Genomic DNA, 21,486 nt, shown 5'->3' on the forward strand with positions numbered 1-21,486 from the left:
TGATTTTCCGAAATTATCAACAACCGCATCCAGAATAAATAAACAAAATAAAAACAAATACGCGTACCAAATTACAAACTCGACCCTTTTATGGGGGGCCTAAGAGATGCATGGGATGGGGATATGGGAGGTATGAGTGTGAACTAGTTCACACTTTTGATGTTTCAGTGAAACAAAAGGTACACGATCCACTTTAAGAAATTTTATTTAGAAATGTTTTCGAAAAAATTATTCCAAAATAGATTGGATTGGTTTCCACATCTCAGATTTATTTTGAAGATACTTCATCTATGATTGAAAGCATTTCTTTGCACGTTTTTCCACAGAATTTATATTCATGGACCACTGTGCAAGGCCAATCAAGTACGCCAGATCTTTTCTACGATGACTAATTACATGACTGAATTTGCTTTTACTTTTCATTTGGAAAAGTTTGTTGCTACCACTGCATCAGGAATTTATAGACTCTTGTTTTTTTGGCAGTCGTTTCCCAGGTTCTTTGATGTTTGGACACACTTTTTTAATTTCTTTCTTCATTGGTAGGAGTAGGTATCAAATAAGCAACACATTTGAATGCATCTGCAACATCGCCAGCTAAACTGCTGATGCTGCATTCAGCGATGATGACTATGGTGCTACATTTGAATGGTAATTTGTATTTTTATTGCACTTTTATTGAAGTTCAGGAGTCAATGATCGTCTGTTCTTTCCATCGAGAATATTGTGTGGGACTGGCAAGCGGGAGTGTGCGTGCGTGTGTGTTACTTTGTGAGTGTCAGCTTGCATTTGATTGCATTTTTACTTACAAATCAAAGGAGATGAAATGCATGTGGACGACGTATGCCATTGATTTTATTACCGTCAATGTCTTGTTGTGGCTGCTACGGCAGGCCTTCTTCTCTTGGCAGTAAGTCGGGAAAGAAATATATATAAAAAAAAAAAAACAAAAACTAAATTGGATGCCCATAAAACATGAAACTAATTTGATTTCTTTCCTTTCCGTTGGTGCACTAGGGCTATGGTATTACTGTTGCTCACTCTCCTACTGGTTCTTCTGGCAGCTAAATGCCATCATCCTTCCTTATGTCTCTCCTTCTCGACTCTTAGTCGTTTTTTTGGTATTATTTTGTTTAGTCTATTGTGGTTGGTTTCTGTAACAGATTCATTTCGTGTGTTTTCATAAATTGCATCTTTCACTTGAGCACTTACTGGATGTTTACGGTACATCCAACCAACAAACCATCCATCTACGTATTTAATTTGTATTGTCTACAAATTTATTTACTGGATATAATGATTTTACCTGGGAAACAACCTGGTGTGTGAATATTGTCGTTCTGAGAAGCATAGGCGTATGCTCTGAATCGCAAAATTTTCGTCTGGCGATATTTTCTTAGCCCTAAAATATCAAAATTTAAATTTTAATATAGTTCCCTTTAATAAGAAGTTCAAAGACAAATTGAATTTAATTCCGATAGTATCGCAATTTTTCTATATAAAAAAACTAAATGCTTGCGATTCCGAATATCGGAACATGGGGGATAATCTCTCTTCAATTCACTATTTTACCAAGCTGGTATAAAAAAAACTTTATTATACGAAATTTGTCATTAACGGCGAGTTAATGAAATAATTTCATAAATATAATGAAAACTTTCGTTGTATTTATGAATTTGTCAATTAATAATGAAACATTTCATACTTTTAATGATAATGAAATGAAATAATTCCGTTTTGTTAATGATAAATTTATGTTGGGTTTTTAATGTGTGTGCAGAACATAGTGTGAATCGGTCTATGTTTTTTGGAATAGCTCCCATATAGGTCAATCTCCCGATTTGACTTCTTAAGCATCTAGACATCCTCATTATTATTCGATTTGCCAGAAATTCAAAATATTAAAGGTATTTTGGGTACATAAAGAAGTGTGCCGTATATGGTGTGACTCGGTGTTGGTATAGCCTTCATCTGGACATTGCAACTTTTAACCGATTTGCCTGAAATTGGAATTTGGGTCTATAAATTTTAATGAAATTCCCGAACTTCTTCCTTTTTAATAAATGCAGTCTGATTTTTTTTCATTTTGCGGATAAGGGATATATACTCCAATTTGTAAAAAATTTGTTCTACATTTGATCAGATATTTTTTCATGTCAAAAGAAGTCATCTGTTCTGGATTTTGTAAAGATCAGAAGAAATTGCGGATTCAGTCTTCATACATGCTGTGGGTTATGTAACCACGGTTGCCACAGTTGGTAGAATTCTAACTAACACTTCAAAAATTGTCTATAAAAATTCTAAAATAATTTGACAAAATTTCCATAAAAATAAAATTTTCACGAAATTTTCCATAGAAATAAAATTTTGACAAAATTTTCTATAGAAATAAAATTTTGACAAAATTTTCCATAGAAATAAAATGTTGAAAAATTTTTACAAAATTTTCTATACAAATAAAATTTGGATCCAATTTTCTATAGAAATACAATTTGGACAAAGTTTTCTAAAGAAATAAAATGTTGACAAAATTTTCCATAGAAATAAAAGTTTTACAAAATTTTCTATAGAGATAAAATTTGGACCAAATTTTCCATAGAAATACAATTTGGAAAAAGTTTTCTAAAGAAATAAAATTTTGACAAAATTTTCCATAGAAATAAAATTTTGACAAAATTTCCCATAGAAATAAAATGTTGACAAAATTTTCTATAGAAATAAAATTTTTACAAAATTTTCTATAGAGATAAAATTTTGACAAAATTTTCCCTAGAAATAAAATTTTGACAAAATTTTCCCTACAAATAAATCTTTGACAAAATTTTCCATAGAAATACATTTTTGACAAAATTTTCCATAGAAGAGAAACATCCATAGTTTAGAGAAACATCTTTGTTCATTTAATAAAATGTTCAAGAAATAAAATGTTGAGAAAATTTTCCAAGATAATAAAATTTTGACAAAATTTTCCATAAAAATAAAATTTTGACAAAATTTTCCATAGAAATAAAATTTTGACAAAATTTTCCACAGAAATAAAATTTTGACAAAATTTTCCACAGAAATAAAATTTTCAGAAATTTTGTCAATATTTTTCAAAGTAATAAAATTTTGACAAAATTTATATAGAATTAAAATTTTGACAAAATTTTCCATAGATATAAAATTTGGACCAAATTTTTTATAGAAATACAATTTGGACAAAGTTTGACAAAAAAATAGTAACCAAACAAACAGTTTTACATTCAAAATTTTGACCCCTAACCTAGCCTATGTCAATCAAAAACAGTCGCAACAAAACTTCAGCATTCCGCAAACATTAAACATCTGTGAAACATTCCATGAAATTTCTTAACCCATCCCTTTGTCATGGTTACTGGTTGGGGCTCGGTTCGTTTCATTCAATATTTTAACGATCAATCCTTTAACATTAACATTTAGTAACAGTTTAGAGAAACATCTTTGTTCATTTATTCAAGGAATATTTTTAGCAAAAATTTCATGGCCACAAATCCAAGCAACCGTTTTAACAAAAAACACAAACAAAATAATACAGACAAAGTGAAATCTGTGAAATCTGTTTCACCGATGAATGAAATCAAGAGAACGAGAACCAAGTCTCAGACATTTAATTTCAATTTATGAAAGAAATTGGTGGTGTGGTTTACATATTCCATAATCAACATAATTCGTTTTTACTCCCCCGGATTTGAGGGTAAAGGAAGCCAAAAAGGAAACGCTTTGAGCAACTACTACCAACAACAATAGCAGCAGGCCACAGTAACACACAACATTAACAGCCACAGCAGCAGAGGCAATAACTACAGAATGACAGAGACCACTAACAGTAATCAGAACAGCAGAAGTCGTAGCAGTGGTAGTTAAAGTAACAGTAAAATGTAGTTGTTGCTGTATGCTGTGTGCGTGTTTTGTATTTAGTCTTAACGGTAGTTGTAATAGTAGTTGCTTTCTTTACTGCCAGCAGCGTTGGTTCTCTCCTCAGTCGCTGCCATTGTAATAACAGTCGACGCCGTGAAACATAAATTCTCAAGTTTATGGCATCAATAAATGTCAAAGAATGAAATGATTTCGTCGAGTTCAGTTCATACGTCGTCCTCGTCATCATCGTCCTCATTGTGTATTATGCGTTTCTTTGGTAAGCTGGCTCAGGCTATTGTGGTGTTCGGAGTCCGATCTGTATGTATGTATGTACGAGAGTGTTATTCATTTCCTTCGCTTTATATCTACAATATGTGTGTGTGAGTGTGCCAAATTCAAATTCCACCCCTCGGAAATGGGGAGTTAAGTTAACGTTGTAATGCCACGGAATAAAACGAAACTAAACAAAAAGGATTTTTATAGCATTCTGGTGTAATAATGCCAGGCCGCACCAAGCAGCAACGTTAATAAAAGCGAACCGTGCAACGGTACCACAATACAGTCAGCCAGGCAGCCAGCCAGCTTAGCTATCCAATAAATTCTACAACAACAACAACTATTACTAAAGCAATATGAAAAGGATCGCAATCCAACAAGACCTCATATCTGCATACCGCACTCTCTCACATACAGATACAGCTACTATCAACGAGAAATAAAAAATATAAAAATGCTCATTGCATTTATTTTTGGGCTTGGTTGGGGGAGGAGGAAAAGGGAGAATAACGTGTTTGAGGGTTGAGAAAAACTATAAAAATTGAGAATTACCGCTCGGAAGTGCGGTAGTAAAACAGCAGGCAGTCCTTTCTTCCTCTCTGTTATGTGCTAGCTGACGTTTTAGCGCTTCTGGTATTCGTCTTAGCTTTTGTTTTGTTTTTTTTTTTTGTTTTGTTTTTATGTGCCCATTCTTTGGTCCTTTCATTAGAGTGTAAATGTGTTTGGGTGTGTGTATGTGTTTTAGTTAAAACGACCTTCCCCATAATCGCCATTAGAGAGTATCATTGTCAGGATTAAAACCAAAACTCCCCCGAATAACAATCCCAAGAACTCTTACTCATCTCCTTTGTGTGAGCAATTCCCATCTTTGTAAATAGCGGTCAGTAGCACAGTGGTTATATGTATTCAAAGGGTTAAAAAAGCTTATTCAGGTTCAATGCTAAATTTTACCAAAGACGCAAGATAATAAAGCATTTTCTATGAATTATCTCATATTCCAAGTAGGAAGCATTTTAAGTTATTTTTTTCAATACGTCCCCACATTTTTCCTTTGAAAACTCTTCGCCAGGTAACTCGAAAATATATAAAATGTACGGACCTAAAATAATTCTAAATTTTGAATTTCAGGAAAATCGGATAAAAATTACGGTGTCCAGAACATCGTTGCCACTCGAGCCAAAAATAATCTACCAACATTTTAAGAAAATTTTACCAAATAAAAAACTATTATTTTGCAGTGTTTGATCAAATTTTTATGGTTGCTGTGAAAAAACTATTTCTGTCAAACTTTTATTTCTATAGAAAATTTTGTCAAAATTTTATTTCTATAAAAATTTTTGTATTTCTATAAAAAAAATTTTGTCAAAATTGTATTTCTGTGGAAATTTTGTCAAAATTTTATTTCTATAGAAATTTTTATTTCTATAGAAAATTTTATTTCTATAGAAAATTTTATTTCTATAGAAAATTTTGTCAAAATTTTCTTTCTATAGAAAATTTCGTCAAAATTTTATTTCTATAGAAAATTTTGTCAAAATTGTATTTCTATAGAAAATTTTGTCCAAATTGTATTTCTATAGAAAATTTTGTCAAAATTTTATTTCTATAGAAAAATTTGCCAAAATTTTATTTCTATAGAAAATTTTGTCAAAATTTTATTTCTATAGAAAATTTTGTCAACATTTTATTTCTATAGAAAATTTTGTCAAAATTTTATTTCTATAGAAAATTTTTTCAAAATTTTATTTCTATAGAAAATTTTGTCAAAATTGTATTTCTATAGAAAATTTTGTCAACATTTTATTTCTATAGAAAAATTTACCAAAATTTTATTTCTATAGAAAATTTTGTCAAAATTTTATTTCTATAGAAAAATTTGTCAAAATTTTATTTCTATAGAAAATTTTGTCAAAATTTTATTTCTGTAGAAAATTTTGTCAAAATTTTATTTTTGTAGAAAATTTTGTCAAAATTTTATTTCTATAGAAAATATTGTCAACATTTTTCTACGATTTTGTCAAAATTTTATTTCTGTAAAAAATTTTGTTAAAATGTTATTTCTGTAGTGAATTTTGTCAAAATTTTCTATCGAAAATTTTATTTCTATAGATATTTTTGTCATAATTTTGTTTTCTAGTGGAAATTTTTCAAAAATTTATTTCTCGAGGAAATTTGTGAAGTACCTTCTGTTGGATAGAAATCTTATACAAAATCTACCAAAATATCAAGAATTGTACCCATCTACCAAACAGTAAAAAATCTACCATTTTTGGTAGAATTCTACCAACTGTGACAACCGTGTTCTAGAAGCTCAAGAAGTCAAATTCGGAGATCAGTCTATATGAGAGAAAAGCTAAAACATGGACCGATACTCACCATTTTCGGCACACTTATGTGTGTATCTAAAATACCTCTAGATTTCCAATTTCAAGCAAATCGGATAAAACTTGCCATTTCTAGAAGCCCAAGAAGTCAAATCATGAGATCGGGCTATATGGGATCTATACCGAAACATGGACCGATACACACCATATTCGGCACATTTATTTATACACCCAAAATATATCCAGATTTTTAAATTCTGGCAAATCGAATAAAAATTGGGATGTATAGGCGCTCAAGACCCCAAATCGGAGGTCGGTTAGTATGGAGGCTATATCAAAATCTGGATCAATATAGCTCATCTTCGAACTTGACCTGTTTGCAGATAAAAGACGAGTTTATGCAAACTTTCAGCACGATAGCTTTATTATTGAAGAATGTAGCGTAAGTACAAGTGACAGACGGACATGGTTATATCGTCTTAGAATTTCTCTCTGATCAAGAATATAAAGACTTTATGTAGTCGGAAATCGATATTTCGCAATTAGGGACAATAATTGCAACTCTTATTATAAATTCGAGTTTATTTGCTCTTCAAGAAAATACTGTATCTAAAAATAGAGTTTTGTTTGACCAAAATTTCGTTCCTGAGGAAAGTATTTTTTTCTTTGAGTGTAACTACAAGATTCTTAATAATATGGTGACACTATACAAAATATAAGACAATACAAGGAAATACCACTGGGGAGACCACAGTACTAAATACTTCAACAACAGTAGTAACACAACAAACAGTAACACCAAAGCTATACTAAAACAAAGTTACATTTACCATAAAGCAAGGATCGAGTTTCTTTTGCTCACTGTGATATCCCTGATTTTGTGTACATAGAAACGTTTGGCTGTGTGCCCCTCTTGCGTTGAAGGAATATTTGAATTTTTAAGACAATTTTATGTTTGACTCGTGTTTGTCGTAAAAATGCTCATAAACCCCTCCCAGGACCCCATCCGGAGTGCTGATGCCACTCCACTTCATTACACTCCTTTAGATCAAATTGCTTCAGTGTGTTTATATGTATGCAGGATTGTGTTCATTCATTTGAGTTTGGTTTTTATTCGCTTTCTTCGTCATTGTTTTCCCCGCCCTCTTGTCATTCGGTCACCACTTACGCATGTGTTTGTTGTTTGTAGCTTGTTTTTTTATGTGCATATTTTTGTTATTGTTTGGTCCTAGTCTGAGGATGGGTTAGGGGCTTAGTTGTGGATGGCTCTGGGTCGATGGTTTTTGGGGAACAGTTAAACTTTTTCTATTTACCCAAGAAAATATGAACACACACACAACCACTATTACACATTTCATATCCTTTTTCCATTTCGTTTCATTTTCGTGCCATAAAGTGATATTTATACTAAGATTCTACAAAAAAAAACAGACGAGAGTCCTGTCGTTTCGGTGCCGGTGCTTTTTGCTATCTTTATCGAACAACACACTCTCAAGCAGTAAACCATAACAGAGACATTGCATAGCGGCTATAAGGTGGCGACGGCAGGCGGTTGGTATCAGCAGTAGAATTTCTACAATTTACAGTTTAATTCTTGTTGCTGTCTGTCATGAAATGTTGCCATAAAAAAGTCGTAAACTTTTCCGTAAATGACGTACAAAAGTTTTCAATAATCAGCATAAATGTTCCACAACAACAACAACAATAACACCAGCGCCTGTAGAAACGCGACAACAACCAACCATGGTCTTCTAACTCTGGCTGTCATCACCGATGGATCGGTGTTAGGGTTCTAATTCTTGATTCTTTTGTTTCACTTGTCTATATCCTTAGTATCATTTATTTATATGTATGTGTGTGTGTGTGCGGCAAGTCTCTGTTGAGCTTTAGTTATTTCAATGTGTACATGAGCGTGTGTATGATTCGCTCCCTTTGGATGTGAGTTTTTGAGAGTGTGTTGTAATTAAAGTTCCGTTGTTCTGTATTTTTGTTTTTCTCAATAACAAAAACGACTGAAACAAAGAATGCGACGAATGATATGGACATTATCATTGATAACAAAAAAAAAAACTCAGACACAAAGTGTGACAATCTCCACTTCGTCAATTCTTCTTTTCGGGAGTAGAGAATGACAAACGTTAATATCAAATCTTACACCTCCTCTCTCCCTATTTACACGTTTTGGGGTTTCGTCTAGTTTTATCACACAAAGGACAAATGAAAAGTAAAAAATATTGCAGAGAACAACAGAGTCGTTAAACAAACTTTCAGTGAGATGATGAGATCTTTGTGTAGTGATGGTCTCTCACCAAATGACATTTGTCAAAAAATAGTGTAAACATTTTTTAAGGGCACCGAAATTTATAAAACATGTATTTGCCATGAGTTGCTTTTAGTCCCTTCGACTCTATGTTAATGATTGGGTTCAATTTTATTTGGGCGGAAATTGCGTTCTTTCATTCCCGACGAACACAACAAAAGAAGCCAGTGTTGTGGCTACAGGTTGATGAGACAATGAAGAACAATTCAACAATTTTTCCCCTTAAAACCGCTACTATGTTCGATTTTCGAGTTGAAATTAACTTTATTTTCGCGGTTAATTTTTTAAAATAATAAATTTTAAAGTAAATAATTTATTTACAATTTAACTGCATTATTTTAAAATAGTTAACTACGAAAATAAAGTGTTTTTTAACTTGAAAACGCAACGTAGCCACGGTTGCCACAGTTGGTAGAATTCTACCAAAATGATAGATTTTTTTTAACAACTTTTCAATAAAAATAAAATTTTGACAAATTTTTCTATAGAAATATAATTTTGACAATATTTTTTATAGAAATAAAATTTTGACAAAATTTTCTATAGAAATAAAATTTTTACAAAATTTTCTATAGAAATAAAATTTTGACGAAATTTTTCCATAGAAATAAAATGTTTTTTTTTTTAATTTGGTAGATTTTTGGTAAATGTTTCTTCAAATTTTGGTAGATTATTTTTGGAACGAGTGGCAACCGTGAACATAGAACCGATTTAGTGAGTCTCAAACAACTTAGCTGTTTACAGTTGTGACACCTACAGCATATGTATCACGGAATAGCATTCGCATGTGGCTGGACGTTAACAGACTGGGTGAATAGCTACTATTTCCTGTCACCGCCCATGCTTTCACAAGATACAGATGTCCTCATCTAGGAGGAGATTGAAAGAAATTATTTTAGAGTCTTTTTTCAATTTTAATCAATCGAAAATTCTACTTACACAAAATCTAAATGTATAAAAAAAACTATAATAAACATTTTGAATTACCTAATTTAATATTTCCACCTTAATTCCAAATATTCCTTTGAAGTTCTTCGATATTTTGTAAACATTTATGAAATTTATGAAAATGTTTTAAAATCTACGATATTATTTTCTAAAGAACTATTTCCGAGTCGTAATCTTTTTAAAGTAACCGCCACATAATCCCCCAAAACAAATAAACAATCAATAAAGAGAAAAAAAAATAAAAAAAGAAACAGCGCAAAACATTTGCATTTCTTTACAACTCCATTAGTTTTTATAGCAATTGGCCCATCGAAAAAGGAGATGAAAAAGACCCTTCCAACTTGAAAATGCCAAAAAACTATCCGCTTCGATCGATTAAACTTCAATAATGATGGCAATGGCAATAACACATTCCAAACAGCTGGTGAATTTTCCCTGGCCCACAGCGAACATTTCAATTAAAGTAAATTTTCTAAAATTAAATACACATCATCAGCTAATTTTCTTTGATCAGAGGCGTCTGTGCCGCCACTAATAGTACTATGTGCCGTGTTCTGTATGCATGTCTATGGTGGTGAGGTTTTCCAAAGTTTTTTTTTTGTTTTATTTACCCACAAGGCCTGAAGTTCGAATATAGGAAAATTTCAATAATTGAGAATAATGAAATTATGTAGCACTCAGAAAACTAAATACAATTCGGGTACAATTGCATCTGATTAAATAGAATTTTATCTCCGCATGACTGATGAGTTCATGATATGACTAGAAAATGTCATTGATATTCTATGCGAAGTGTAATTTGATAGAATACAAACCTCAAAACCCCATATTGGGCGAAAAAGCCCAATGGATAGCCCATTTCATATTATAGCTACCCTAAAATAGACTGCAGATTTGAGATATCACTGTATCTGTATATATGTGTAATAATGGTACGACACCTTATAATAGCTCTAATATTGATTTCGATTGATTGGCCCAAGTGGGTAGCTCATAAGCTAACTACACAGAAAAAAAAATATCACCAAAATATTTCCAATTAAAAATTTAATTGGATCAATTAACTTCGTGATTAAATCAACAAAATTTGTGTGTAATTAAATATTTAATGGTGTCCATTAAAAAAATAATTGAAATTGTGAAATAAAACATTTAATTATATTTAATTATTATTTATTTATTTATTTATTATTATTCCTAATTAATTCTATCATTTTCATGATTGAATTGGATCAATTAATTTCAGATTTTTTTCGTTGTAATCACATAGTATATAAATAGCACTTGAATGAATGGCGGAGTAACACCATTCATTGGCAACATCTCCTAGTCAACGAGGAACCAAAATTGGTTGGGTATGAAGAAAGTACCTCAGCTAACAAGTGCATTAAAATAAACATTAAACATCATATGCTGAACACATTGTAAACCCGTGCCCTAATGTTAAATGCAATAATTTACACATACCTACGCAATTGTAACTCTCAGCACTGCAACTAACACACATGTATTTTAGATTCTCACAATACAGTCCCTCTCTCTCTTCGTTTCTCGATTCTCATGATAACAACTGCTGTATTTGTTTCTTGAAGTAATTTTCAATATAGAAATGCAGCTAGCAAATATTAAACAAATTTATATGTACTATATAGTACTGACACCTCCATTCACATTACACTTCCTAAATCAACTTGAACTACATTTAACTACACCCTTAAAAATCGCCTCTGTAACGTAGTATATTCCCAAACATATTATGCTTAAGTACGAGTATATATGATTTTCAGAATGTGTTCCATCATAAAATTTATTTTTATACCCTCCACAATAGGATGGGGGTATAACTAACTTCCGAACGAAACAAGCTACCGACTTGAAACTTGGCATAAGTAGATGTTATTGATGTAGATCGGATTGTATTGCAAATGGGCCATATTGGACCACTTTTACGTATAACCGCCATATAAACCGATCCCCAGATTTGATCTCCGGAGCCTCCTAGAGAAGCAAATTTCATCCGATCTGGTTGAAATTTGAAATGTGGTGTTACTATATGGTCTCTAACAACCATGCAAAAATTGATCCATATCGGTCCGTAATTATATATAGCCCCCATATAAACCGATCCCCAGATTTGCCCTCCGGAACCTCTTAGAGAAGCAAATTTCTTCCGATTCGGTGGAAATTTGCTACATGGTGGTAGTAAATGGTCTCTAACAAACATGCAAAAATTGGTCCATATCGGTCCATAATTATATATGTATAGCCCTCATATAAACCGATCCCCAGATTTGACCTCCGGAACCTCTTGGAGGAGCAAAATTCATCGGATCCGGTTGAAATTTGGTACGTTGTCTTAGTATATGGCCGCGAAAAACCATGCCAAACTTCTATATCGGTCTACAGTTATATAGACCGATAAACCGATCCCCAATCATACAAACAATTCGTCCATCGTCGGTTCATAAATGTATAAATCCGCCATATTTCAATTCTGGTTCTTTAATTATCGCGCAAAAGTTCATATTGGTTCGTAGTTATTTGTAGACTACCCTATATAAGTATATATACCACCTATGGACTACTTGAGAATTAAGAAGACGATGTTAACAAGTTTTAAGATAGTTCGGTAAGTATTACCACAACCCAAGTAATTGGATTGTGGATGGCAGTTTTTAGTAGAAGTTTCTACGCAATCCATGGTGGAGGGTACATAAGATTCGGCCTGGCCGAACTTACGGCCGTATATACTTATTTAAATAAATCTGTTCATTAATGATTAATGCTCTCCGCTCTTTTATTAGTTTTTCTTTGTCAGAAAATGTCCAATTACTCCTAGACAGACTCGATTTATTTTGATGCCAAAAGAAGCAACAATTTTTATCGATTTAGATAAAAAACATAACTAGAATTTTTAGCCAGTATTACTTATGATATTTGAGAGTATTTCACGACATCGAAGAGAACCCAAAAATGGACTGTATTAACAGACGGTAATACCTAACTAATCCCAGTCCCCAAAATAGTTCGATTTAGGTATTCAGCTTTTTGGAATGATTTGTTTTTTTCATCTTGGAATATCTCAACAACATCAGCCCATTGGCTAAGGCTAGGTCACACCAGGCAAATATTTGACCAAAATGAGTGTCAAACATTTGTCCAGAACCATTTTCCAAATATCTGGATACGGCTTTTGGAAAATAATTCTACAACGATGTTATCCAATATGAGCTAAAAATGTTTGTTGGTTTGGCTGTGGCGACGGATCCTTTTTGATTTCTGTCAAATATTTGCCCAGTGTGATCATAGCATAACTCATATATTCCATCTGTGGATAGAATCCAATGGGTTACAAATAAATTAGTATGTTAAGATTCTAAACGCCACTCATAGTTATGGATACAAATATGTGGCTACGATATAACAGCGAGGAACACTTTTTGGTATTTATTTACATTCCTTTGCGCTGATTATAAATTTGCTGATGCCATAAACTTACGCCGGCCACTTATACAAATCGACGGATGCATTCTATAAACAAGAAACTAGAAATTCGAAAATCGATCGAGAAGAACATCAATCAACTTAACTGGAACGACTGACGCCAAGACTCTTTAGGTCCAACCATGCTTGACTGATTTCAAATGGTTACAAGTGTACTGGGTGTGCTGCTATTAAGAATATATTCCCGGGATATTTACGTGATAATTTTCTTGTTCTATTTGCTCACTGGTAATTGGTATCTTATCATTTAACACTTCGTCTGTGTAAATAACTTCAATGAAATACACATACACTCACCTTACGCCACTTCTATTCCGCCACATTCCATCACATTATTCTTTAGCTTCGGTCATTCAAATCTCTCTCTATGGATGGTACATCTCATGGTTCATTGCTCAATGCTATGGGGCGTGGGGAAAATGCTTGATAATGAATGCGGATGAGGATATTCATTCAGGCACAATGAAATGGGAACATCTTCGAGTGGGTATGCATGACTCATATAACCTGAAGGATATTTGCAGGATGAATATAGGAATGCAAGTAACTCTTATTAATGTTATACAAAAGGCCGTCCCCAATGTAAACACAAAATTCATATGGTGAAAGGTAACCTTATTTATCCTGAAGACAGCAACTCAACAACCTACCACATTTACCTAACAAAACGACCATATTAATGATGATGGCAACGTCATCGTTATTCGGCCAAGACCAGCCTCAGCTCCAATGAGAAAAAAATGAAGTAGTAGAAGGTGTAAGCATATTACAATGGAAAGAAAGGATTGGATGCCTGTATTCATCCTCCCCCCACCCCCACTTCCACAATACAAGGATCTGGTGAATGCAACAAATTGCATGAATACCATATTCAACTTCGTACCAAACAAAATATAATGTAAATTCTGTATTTTGAATGAGACACTTGACAACGAAATCAGTAGCAGCATGGTAGGCAAGGTCCTTTCCGATGATGCTTCACTAGAGGTATGTATGGTATATTCTCATATCCCAGTTCACGACACCATTAAAATCTTCCCTAGGTGCTCTCATAACGACGTCATACCATTACTTTAGTTTCATCACCTCTACCATCCGAAACATCGGGTGAGGACTTCGTTTGGGTCAAATTGTCATCTTGAGCTGAAATACTAATTAACTTGAGAGCAAACAAGCACACGTTATGATGGTAAGGCGTGAGGGCTGAACAAGCGAACTTTTCACCAGTACGATATTGTCTTTCCTTCTATTGGTATTATTTTAAGCAAATTGGACATATGCCATTGTATATCCATACATTTATTGTACGGATACATTTCTCGGGACTTTCTATAGCTGAATATTAATTGCTTATATAATTGCCATCAGGTGACTCAAACTTCGCAGATTATATGCAATACTAGTACTGTTAGGAAAAAACAGTGATATTGAAATAAGAAATGCATTGCTATTTATTCGAACGAAAGTTTCGGTAGCGTGAAATTCTGTAAGTTAGTATGCACCTTTAAAGAATTTTTTGCTCATAACAAGGTTATTTTATATATTTTAGTTATGTAACTCTTGGAAACAACCATTTTATAGTTTTAAAACGTTGTGCGGATTCCACTTTTAATAACTTCTGAGCAAGGTCTGTAAAAAGTGGAGGATAAATTTGAGGAATATTTGGTTGTATTTGATACTAATGCCGCCATCTGAGTCGTTTTATCGATGTCCATCTGTCTGTGAACACATTTTTGTAATCAAAGTCTAAATCGCAGTTTTAGTCCAATCAACGTCACTGTGATTTTCTCTGACGAACTAACAATTTCCGTCTTTTGTTAATGCTACAGTCTTCAATAATGAAGCCATCGTGCTGAAATGCAACACAGACTCGTATTTTATATGCAAGCAGGTCAAGTTCGAAGATTGCCTATATTAGTGTAGAGTTGGATACAGACCCCATACGAGCCCACGCTGATGTGCTATCTAGACGCCTCAATTCTTATTCGATTTGTCTGAAATTAGAAATCTAGAACAATTTCAGGTCCACAAAGAGCTATATTAAATATCAGCCCAGTCCCGCATATAGAACGAACCCCTTAATTTGACTTCTTGAAACTGTAGAAGACGAAAGTTTCATCCGAATTAATTGAAATATAGTCTTGTTTTGGGCCCACAAATAGATGTGCTAAAATATAGTGTGTATCTGTCCATGTTCCCATATAGCCCCCAACACAATGATTTGCTTAGAAGCTGAAATTTATCATTTTTACTAAAACTTGAAATACAGTATTTGTTGTTGTTGTAGCCACTGCGAATGTATGTATGAAAAGAGAACAAATAGGGAAAATACAAGACAAAACAAACGAATTATTGGGATTAAACATTTAAGGTGGGTATTAAGTTCGAGTTTAGCCGCTAAAATCGTCATTTTTTCACTAAAGTGAAAACTAAATCAGTAAAAAAGGCATAAAATTATACATATTTGTTGCAAATTTCATTATAACTTGATGGGGAATAGCCCAAAGCAAATTTTCACGAAGTTTGTATTCCATAAAATGTATCATTAAAGAAAAGTAATCGTGAAAAAATTACGATTTTAGCGGCTAAACTCGAACTTAATACCCACCTTTAGGCTTCAACATCCAGTTTGAGGGAGCGAGCTACCTCTACTGGATGAATCCAGAGTGAAATAGGCGTTAGGTCTGTCGGCTTTGCAGGACACGCGGAGAGATGCCTCGTGATGTGAGGCGACTGTCCACAATTAGGGCAGACATCTTGAATTTCCGGATTCAGAAGGCAGAGGTAACTATTTAAGTACCTGGAGATCCCCGATCTTAGCTGTGATAGCACCGACCTGGCTTCTCCTCCAGCACAAAGCTGCATTGGGAGGAATCTATTGCCTTCTGAACCGCTGCCGTTAGTGCCGCCCTCAATATCGTCCTTATTCCCCCATCACTATCATCACCGATTAAGTGTTTTATTGACTGGATATCCTTTCTAAAACCAAACTGAATGGGCTTGCCTCTTTCGGTTGATACCCTCCTGGATGGGGCGTGGTTTGGGTGGTTTCTCCGCCTGCACTTTAGTAGATGCGGTTGGGTGAGTAGCCTCACCGGTAGCATTTTGGCCTCGCAACGCAGTATTTTGCACCGTTTGAAGATTTCTCCATTGGGGATCGCAAATACTGGGAGTTTAAACGGGGGCTGCGTAATCGATAAGGGGACGACCGATAGACTCTTTCTTTCCCCCAGTTGGTACCAGCCAATGCCTTCAGGATCTTGTTTCTATTTCTAACGTTCTTAGCAACATTTCCGCATGTTTACCAAAGAGGAACAGACTATCAAATGCCACACCAAGAACCTCGGGGTTCTTACATGTGGGGCTACTTTAGCCACGTATGTGGATATCGAGTTCCAGATTCACTTCCATGGTCCATGATGTAAAAATTGTCGCTGTCGATTTAGGGGCAGAAAGTTTCAGTTTCGAAAGTCCCTATGTACAGGGAGGTAATCGTCAATCCTCAAATTCCTTGATGTCTCTACCCGATGTCACTATGGAACGGTCTTCTGCATAGGTAATCAGATGGACATCCGATGACGGAAGGGGAGCTCCAGCCATGTAGAAACTAAAGAGGAGGGGGGACAGTACACCGCCTTGTGGTACGCCTTATTTATTCCTCCTATTCAATCCCTCTGCAATGTGGCTATTAATTCACACAATTAATTCATACTACTGCTAGAGCGGAAACAATTCTGATGTTTTGCCAACATTAGATGTTCTGTGAAGTAGGGCAGTAGAAATGCTTCCAGAATCTTCGTAACGCAGGATAGAAGAGTAATTGGTCGTTACTAGTATCCAAGATGTGCTTGCTTCCCTGGTTTCAGAACAGGAACAACCCTCCCTATTTTCCACATGTCTGGTATTTCGAGAGTGTTGAGACAGACATTGAAGGTATGAGTCAGGAATCTAACTCCATCCTCTCTAATGTGTTTCAACATCCTCGTAGCCAAACCATCTGGGCCAATTGCTGTGGAGTTCTTGGCGGCCTTTATCGCCCGGAGAACATTCTCCTGGCTGATGTCCAAAGGGGGTTTGTCCTGTCTGAGTGCACGGAAAACTCGCCTTTGCTTTCTGCTTGCACGACCTACTGTCTGGGGGTGCTCGACGAATTGTCGGCATTCGCTACACGTGTGTCATCTTTCGGAGTTTGCCCCCCAAACAACACTCACTGCAGTTTGTCCTACTCACCGACACAAGGAACACAACCTTGTCCAAGGACTGCAACGCCCCATGGGAATACAAGTATGTATACAGTATTTGTTGGTAGTGTTGCTGGAAATGAAAATTTATCGTTATTTTGACGTCTTATAGGACCAAAAGTGGAAATGGCGATTTGTCACATGAATGATTTTATAATTATTTCTTTAAATTGTTTGAAATATTCGAAAGGAGAATATGTAACTCAGCGAATGATACGAAGTTGCTTACCCTGCCAAAACGTTTTGAATTTTACGGAGCTCGAACGATATCTCATCGGAAAAGCGGCATCACTATTGAGAAGTTGTACCACGTCAAATTACTAAATTAAAGGATTGTTAGATTGCCTATACTGTGAGTCAATACACTATGTTTAAGAAACTATATGAAACATATCACTTTATTCCAGTTTTGAATTACGCCATTTTTTCACCAAAATACGAAATAACGAATTTTTTTCTTCTAATAATTTATAAGAAGCTATTTACTCTTGGTGCTTCGCTAAATATTAAAATAGCTCCTATAACAATAGCGATGACAAAATATATTCAATTTTTTTTAGTGTCACAATGTGAAATTAACTATTGAGGCAATGTCTGATGTTTTGTTGAGAATACAATATATCACCATTGAGTTGAAAAGTGTTTGAAAGCTTTTTGAATATAAGCATGTCTCCGGTGCTTGCTTCACAGAAAAAAATTTCACAAAAATGTTTCCAATTAAAGTCTTAATTGAGTTTTAAAAAATATTTAATTAAAAAATTAATTGATTCAACAAATTTTTTAATTGAAATAAAAATCAAACACAAAAATTAATAGTGTCAATTAATCTTTTAATTGGATCAATTAATTTTTTAATTGACGTTCAATTAATTTTTAATTGATATTATCATTTCTGTAATTGAAGACATTTCAATTAAAAAATTAATTGGATCAATTAATTTCGTGATTGAACCAGAAAAAATTTTTTTGTGTGTTGTGTTTATTGGGTTGTGTATTATGCTGTTTCAGCATACCCACCTAGTTTTTTTATAATGCAACCCTGCGTTGCTACTCGACATAATACGCCTTAATGCAAAATATAGTTATAATCTAACAGCCGAGATTGTTTATTTTTGTGCAGCTAGCAAAATTTGCTTCAATTTCTTTTGTTTTCTAAGTTTAAATGTTTAAATAAAAAATTAAGGTGATTTTTATAGTTTTTCAATACGCCGGCTTCTACATTAACATCTTGAGGACTTCACTTCCATTCATTCCTGCTAACGTACATTTTTAAAGGAACACAGACCAAAACAGATTGAACGACACAACCATTCAAACATTGGGTTAATTTAATTAATGTTGACATAGATCGATTTTCAACAACTTCCTATTGCATGTCATAATGGATAGGAGTTTGGAAAGCAGGAGTGCCTAGAATTCCTCTAGACACAACAAATGGTCTGATTTAAAATTAAAGCTTGTTTGTTTAGTTCGCTTACAAAAATGCCAATTCGTCACGTTTACAGGTAAATAATATTGAATATCAATATAAACCTTTATAATGTGATATAAACCTATTTTTCCAGATGGGTTATTCGAATTTTTTTGCTTCTCACTTTGCTATTATGTTGCTATAATGAAATCCTTCTATATCGTTTTAATAGATCATCTTGGCAAGAAATTAATTGCCACTTTGGTTAGTGGGTCAAGTAGATTTTGTCTATGAATTAGAGAAAATTAATATTTTCTTCCTTCGATTTTCCAGAAAATTGCACGCGAATTTTGTTAATAGCAGACCCTCAGTTACTAGGTGAAACCTATGATAAATCCTTTTATAGTGGGTTGGCTCGTTATGATTCCGATAGGTACAATGATATGACTTGGCATAATCCAGTAAACCGGAATCAAGATTATAAGCTTTTGTTTACAGATATTTGCATCGTACTTTTCAACAAGCCTTAATATTCACCCAGCCACATATTATATGTTTTCTTGGGGACTTGCTAGATGAAGGTAATGTAGCTTCTCCCAAAGAATTTGAAAGCTACATTAAACGCTTTAGACATATATACCAAACGGAGGCCAATACACGAGTAAGTTTGCTTTTTTGGCAATCATCATAAAATAATTTTACTAAATTATTGGGTAAGTTTAAAATGATTTCTGCTTTCCATCAGCTGGTTCATGTACCGGGTGATAACGACATTGGGGGAGAAAATGGCGAATACATTTCGAATTTAAATATTCACCGTTTTGAAGAGGCTTTCACGCAACGTGACATATTTGACTATGAGTCGAATTTAAGGTTTTTCAAAATAAATCGCATGATGTTAGACTTCACCAACCCTGACAAGGAACAAAATCATAAAAAATTACGCATTGGTTTATCGCATGCTCCTATACTCATAGGAGGCGGACCTCTTTTACGTTCGGTTATTAGTGAACTGGATCCGCATGTTATATTCTCAGGTCATTGGCATGAGTCTCGAATATTTTTATATCCATCAACAAAGGTAATAAATTTCTACGATAGTTCAATAAAAAGCTTCAATTTAAAAGAACTAAAAGAAAAGAAACATAATTATCTGGAAATAATGGTACCAACTTCATCTTACCGTATGGGTAAAGTAAACATTGGCATGGGCTATGCTGTACTCGGTATGTGATTTATACGTCTTTGTGTTTAATGTTAATTATATTTTCATTCTTCTATCTTTCTAGAAAACTATGATCTCCGTTATACCGTCCTTTGGCTTCCCAACCGCTTTGTTTACTTATTTATATATCTATTTTGGTTTCTATTTTCACTAAGCATTACATTTGTTTGCAGAATGATGTATCGTTGCCCGTTTCGAAAAGTCAAACGTCATTCTCAATACCAACGACTTTCCGAAGAAATGCTTGATTAAAAGCCATAATTAACCCAATTTATTTATAATACTGTTATTAGTAACACCAAAATAAAGACTAGTCAGATGTGCTAAATCAAAACGGCATATCTAAATTTCCTTTTATCTACATATATCTCTAAAGAAAGGATTATTTTAAATTTTAGAAGATATTAAGACGTCGAAGAAATGTATAGATGTTTGAAGTCCATATTCAGCGATGCAGTTTGTCTGCACACTCTAGATGACACTTTGTCTAGTTCTCCTTCCCTCCCTGCGTGGAATTTTGAAAAAGAATATAAAATTCTGTACATCCACAACCTTTTTAATGCAACTTGACGGCAATTCTCCATTTCCGAAAAGAAATTGAGTGAATTGAATCGGATGGCTGCAACCATACACAATTTTGTTTGTTTATGTTAAAATGGCAGCTCGATTAAGTTTCAGGCTAACTTAGTCCATTGTGATCATTACACTCAATTTCGCTGTCAAGTGAATCAATTTCTTTTTGGAGCACGTACATTGCCTTATTATCAGTCAATTTGCATTGAAAGAGTTGCGTATATAAAGTTTTATATTCTTTTACAAATTTTGGTGTTTTTTTTTTAAAGAACAAAGAAATATTAAAATTTATTCTTTTGCAGAAAAATAGGGAACAAATCTACTTTAGCAAAAGTTGTTAAAAACAATTTGTTTTTGTGTGTAGGAGAAGGGATTTTAAAGCGAAAATGTTAAGTAACAATATTTTTGGAAAAGCCTTGTTTTCGAGATATCGACACTTGAAAATTGGTGTTTCCCTTTATATTTTTGTTAATTCTGACAGCAATTTTTCATGAAATGAATGGAATTGGGCTTTTTTTCGTTTTTTGTAAAAATAGTACATTTTAAGGAGAAACCATTAAGTAAAAATTTTGTCGTAAGAGCGTAGTTTTCGAGATACCGACCCTTGAAAATTGGCGTATAGGTGGCCGGTTTCGGCCGGGGTTTTTTTGTGTTTAGAATCGAAAAGTCTACAATCTGCCCAAAAATTGGACCAATCGGACCACTTGTACAAAAATAGTGCCATCTACGGTGTGCAGACAAACTACAACGTTGTATATGAACGTGACACGTTTAAACGCTTCATGGAC

General features: G+C 33.8%; 1 protein-coding gene across 2 annotated transcripts; it reads left to right on the forward strand.

Annotated features, from left to right (window-relative positions):
* Nucleotides 1-18,567: 18,567 nt before the first annotated feature.
* Nucleotides 18,568-20,486, forward strand: Mppe (Metallophosphoesterase). 2 transcript variants are annotated; one of them, XM_075312055.1, is made up of 6 exons: nucleotides 18,568-18,994; nucleotides 19,055-19,164; nucleotides 19,234-19,333; nucleotides 19,399-19,561; nucleotides 19,619-20,126; nucleotides 20,190-20,486. In XM_075312055.1, exons 1-6 carry the CDS (start codon nucleotides 18,972-18,974, stop codon nucleotides 20,375-20,377), a joined length of 1,092 nt encoding a protein of 363 aa, XP_075168170.1. In that variant the 5' UTR covers nucleotides 18,568-18,971; the 3' UTR covers nucleotides 20,378-20,486. The 2 variants fall into 2 exon arrangements, with proteins under 2 accessions (XP_075168170.1, XP_075168171.1); XM_075312056.1 differs by having other exon boundaries at nucleotides 18,570-18,994; nucleotides 19,646-20,126.
* The last annotated feature ends 1,000 nt before the right edge of the window (nucleotides 20,487-21,486 follow it).

The sequence above is a fragment of the Haematobia irritans genome, chromosome 5, assembly GCF_050003625.1.
Source record: "Haematobia irritans isolate KBUSLIRL chromosome 5, ASM5000362v1, whole genome shotgun sequence".
Lineage (NCBI taxonomy): Eukaryota > Metazoa > Arthropoda > Insecta > Diptera > Muscidae > Haematobia > Haematobia irritans.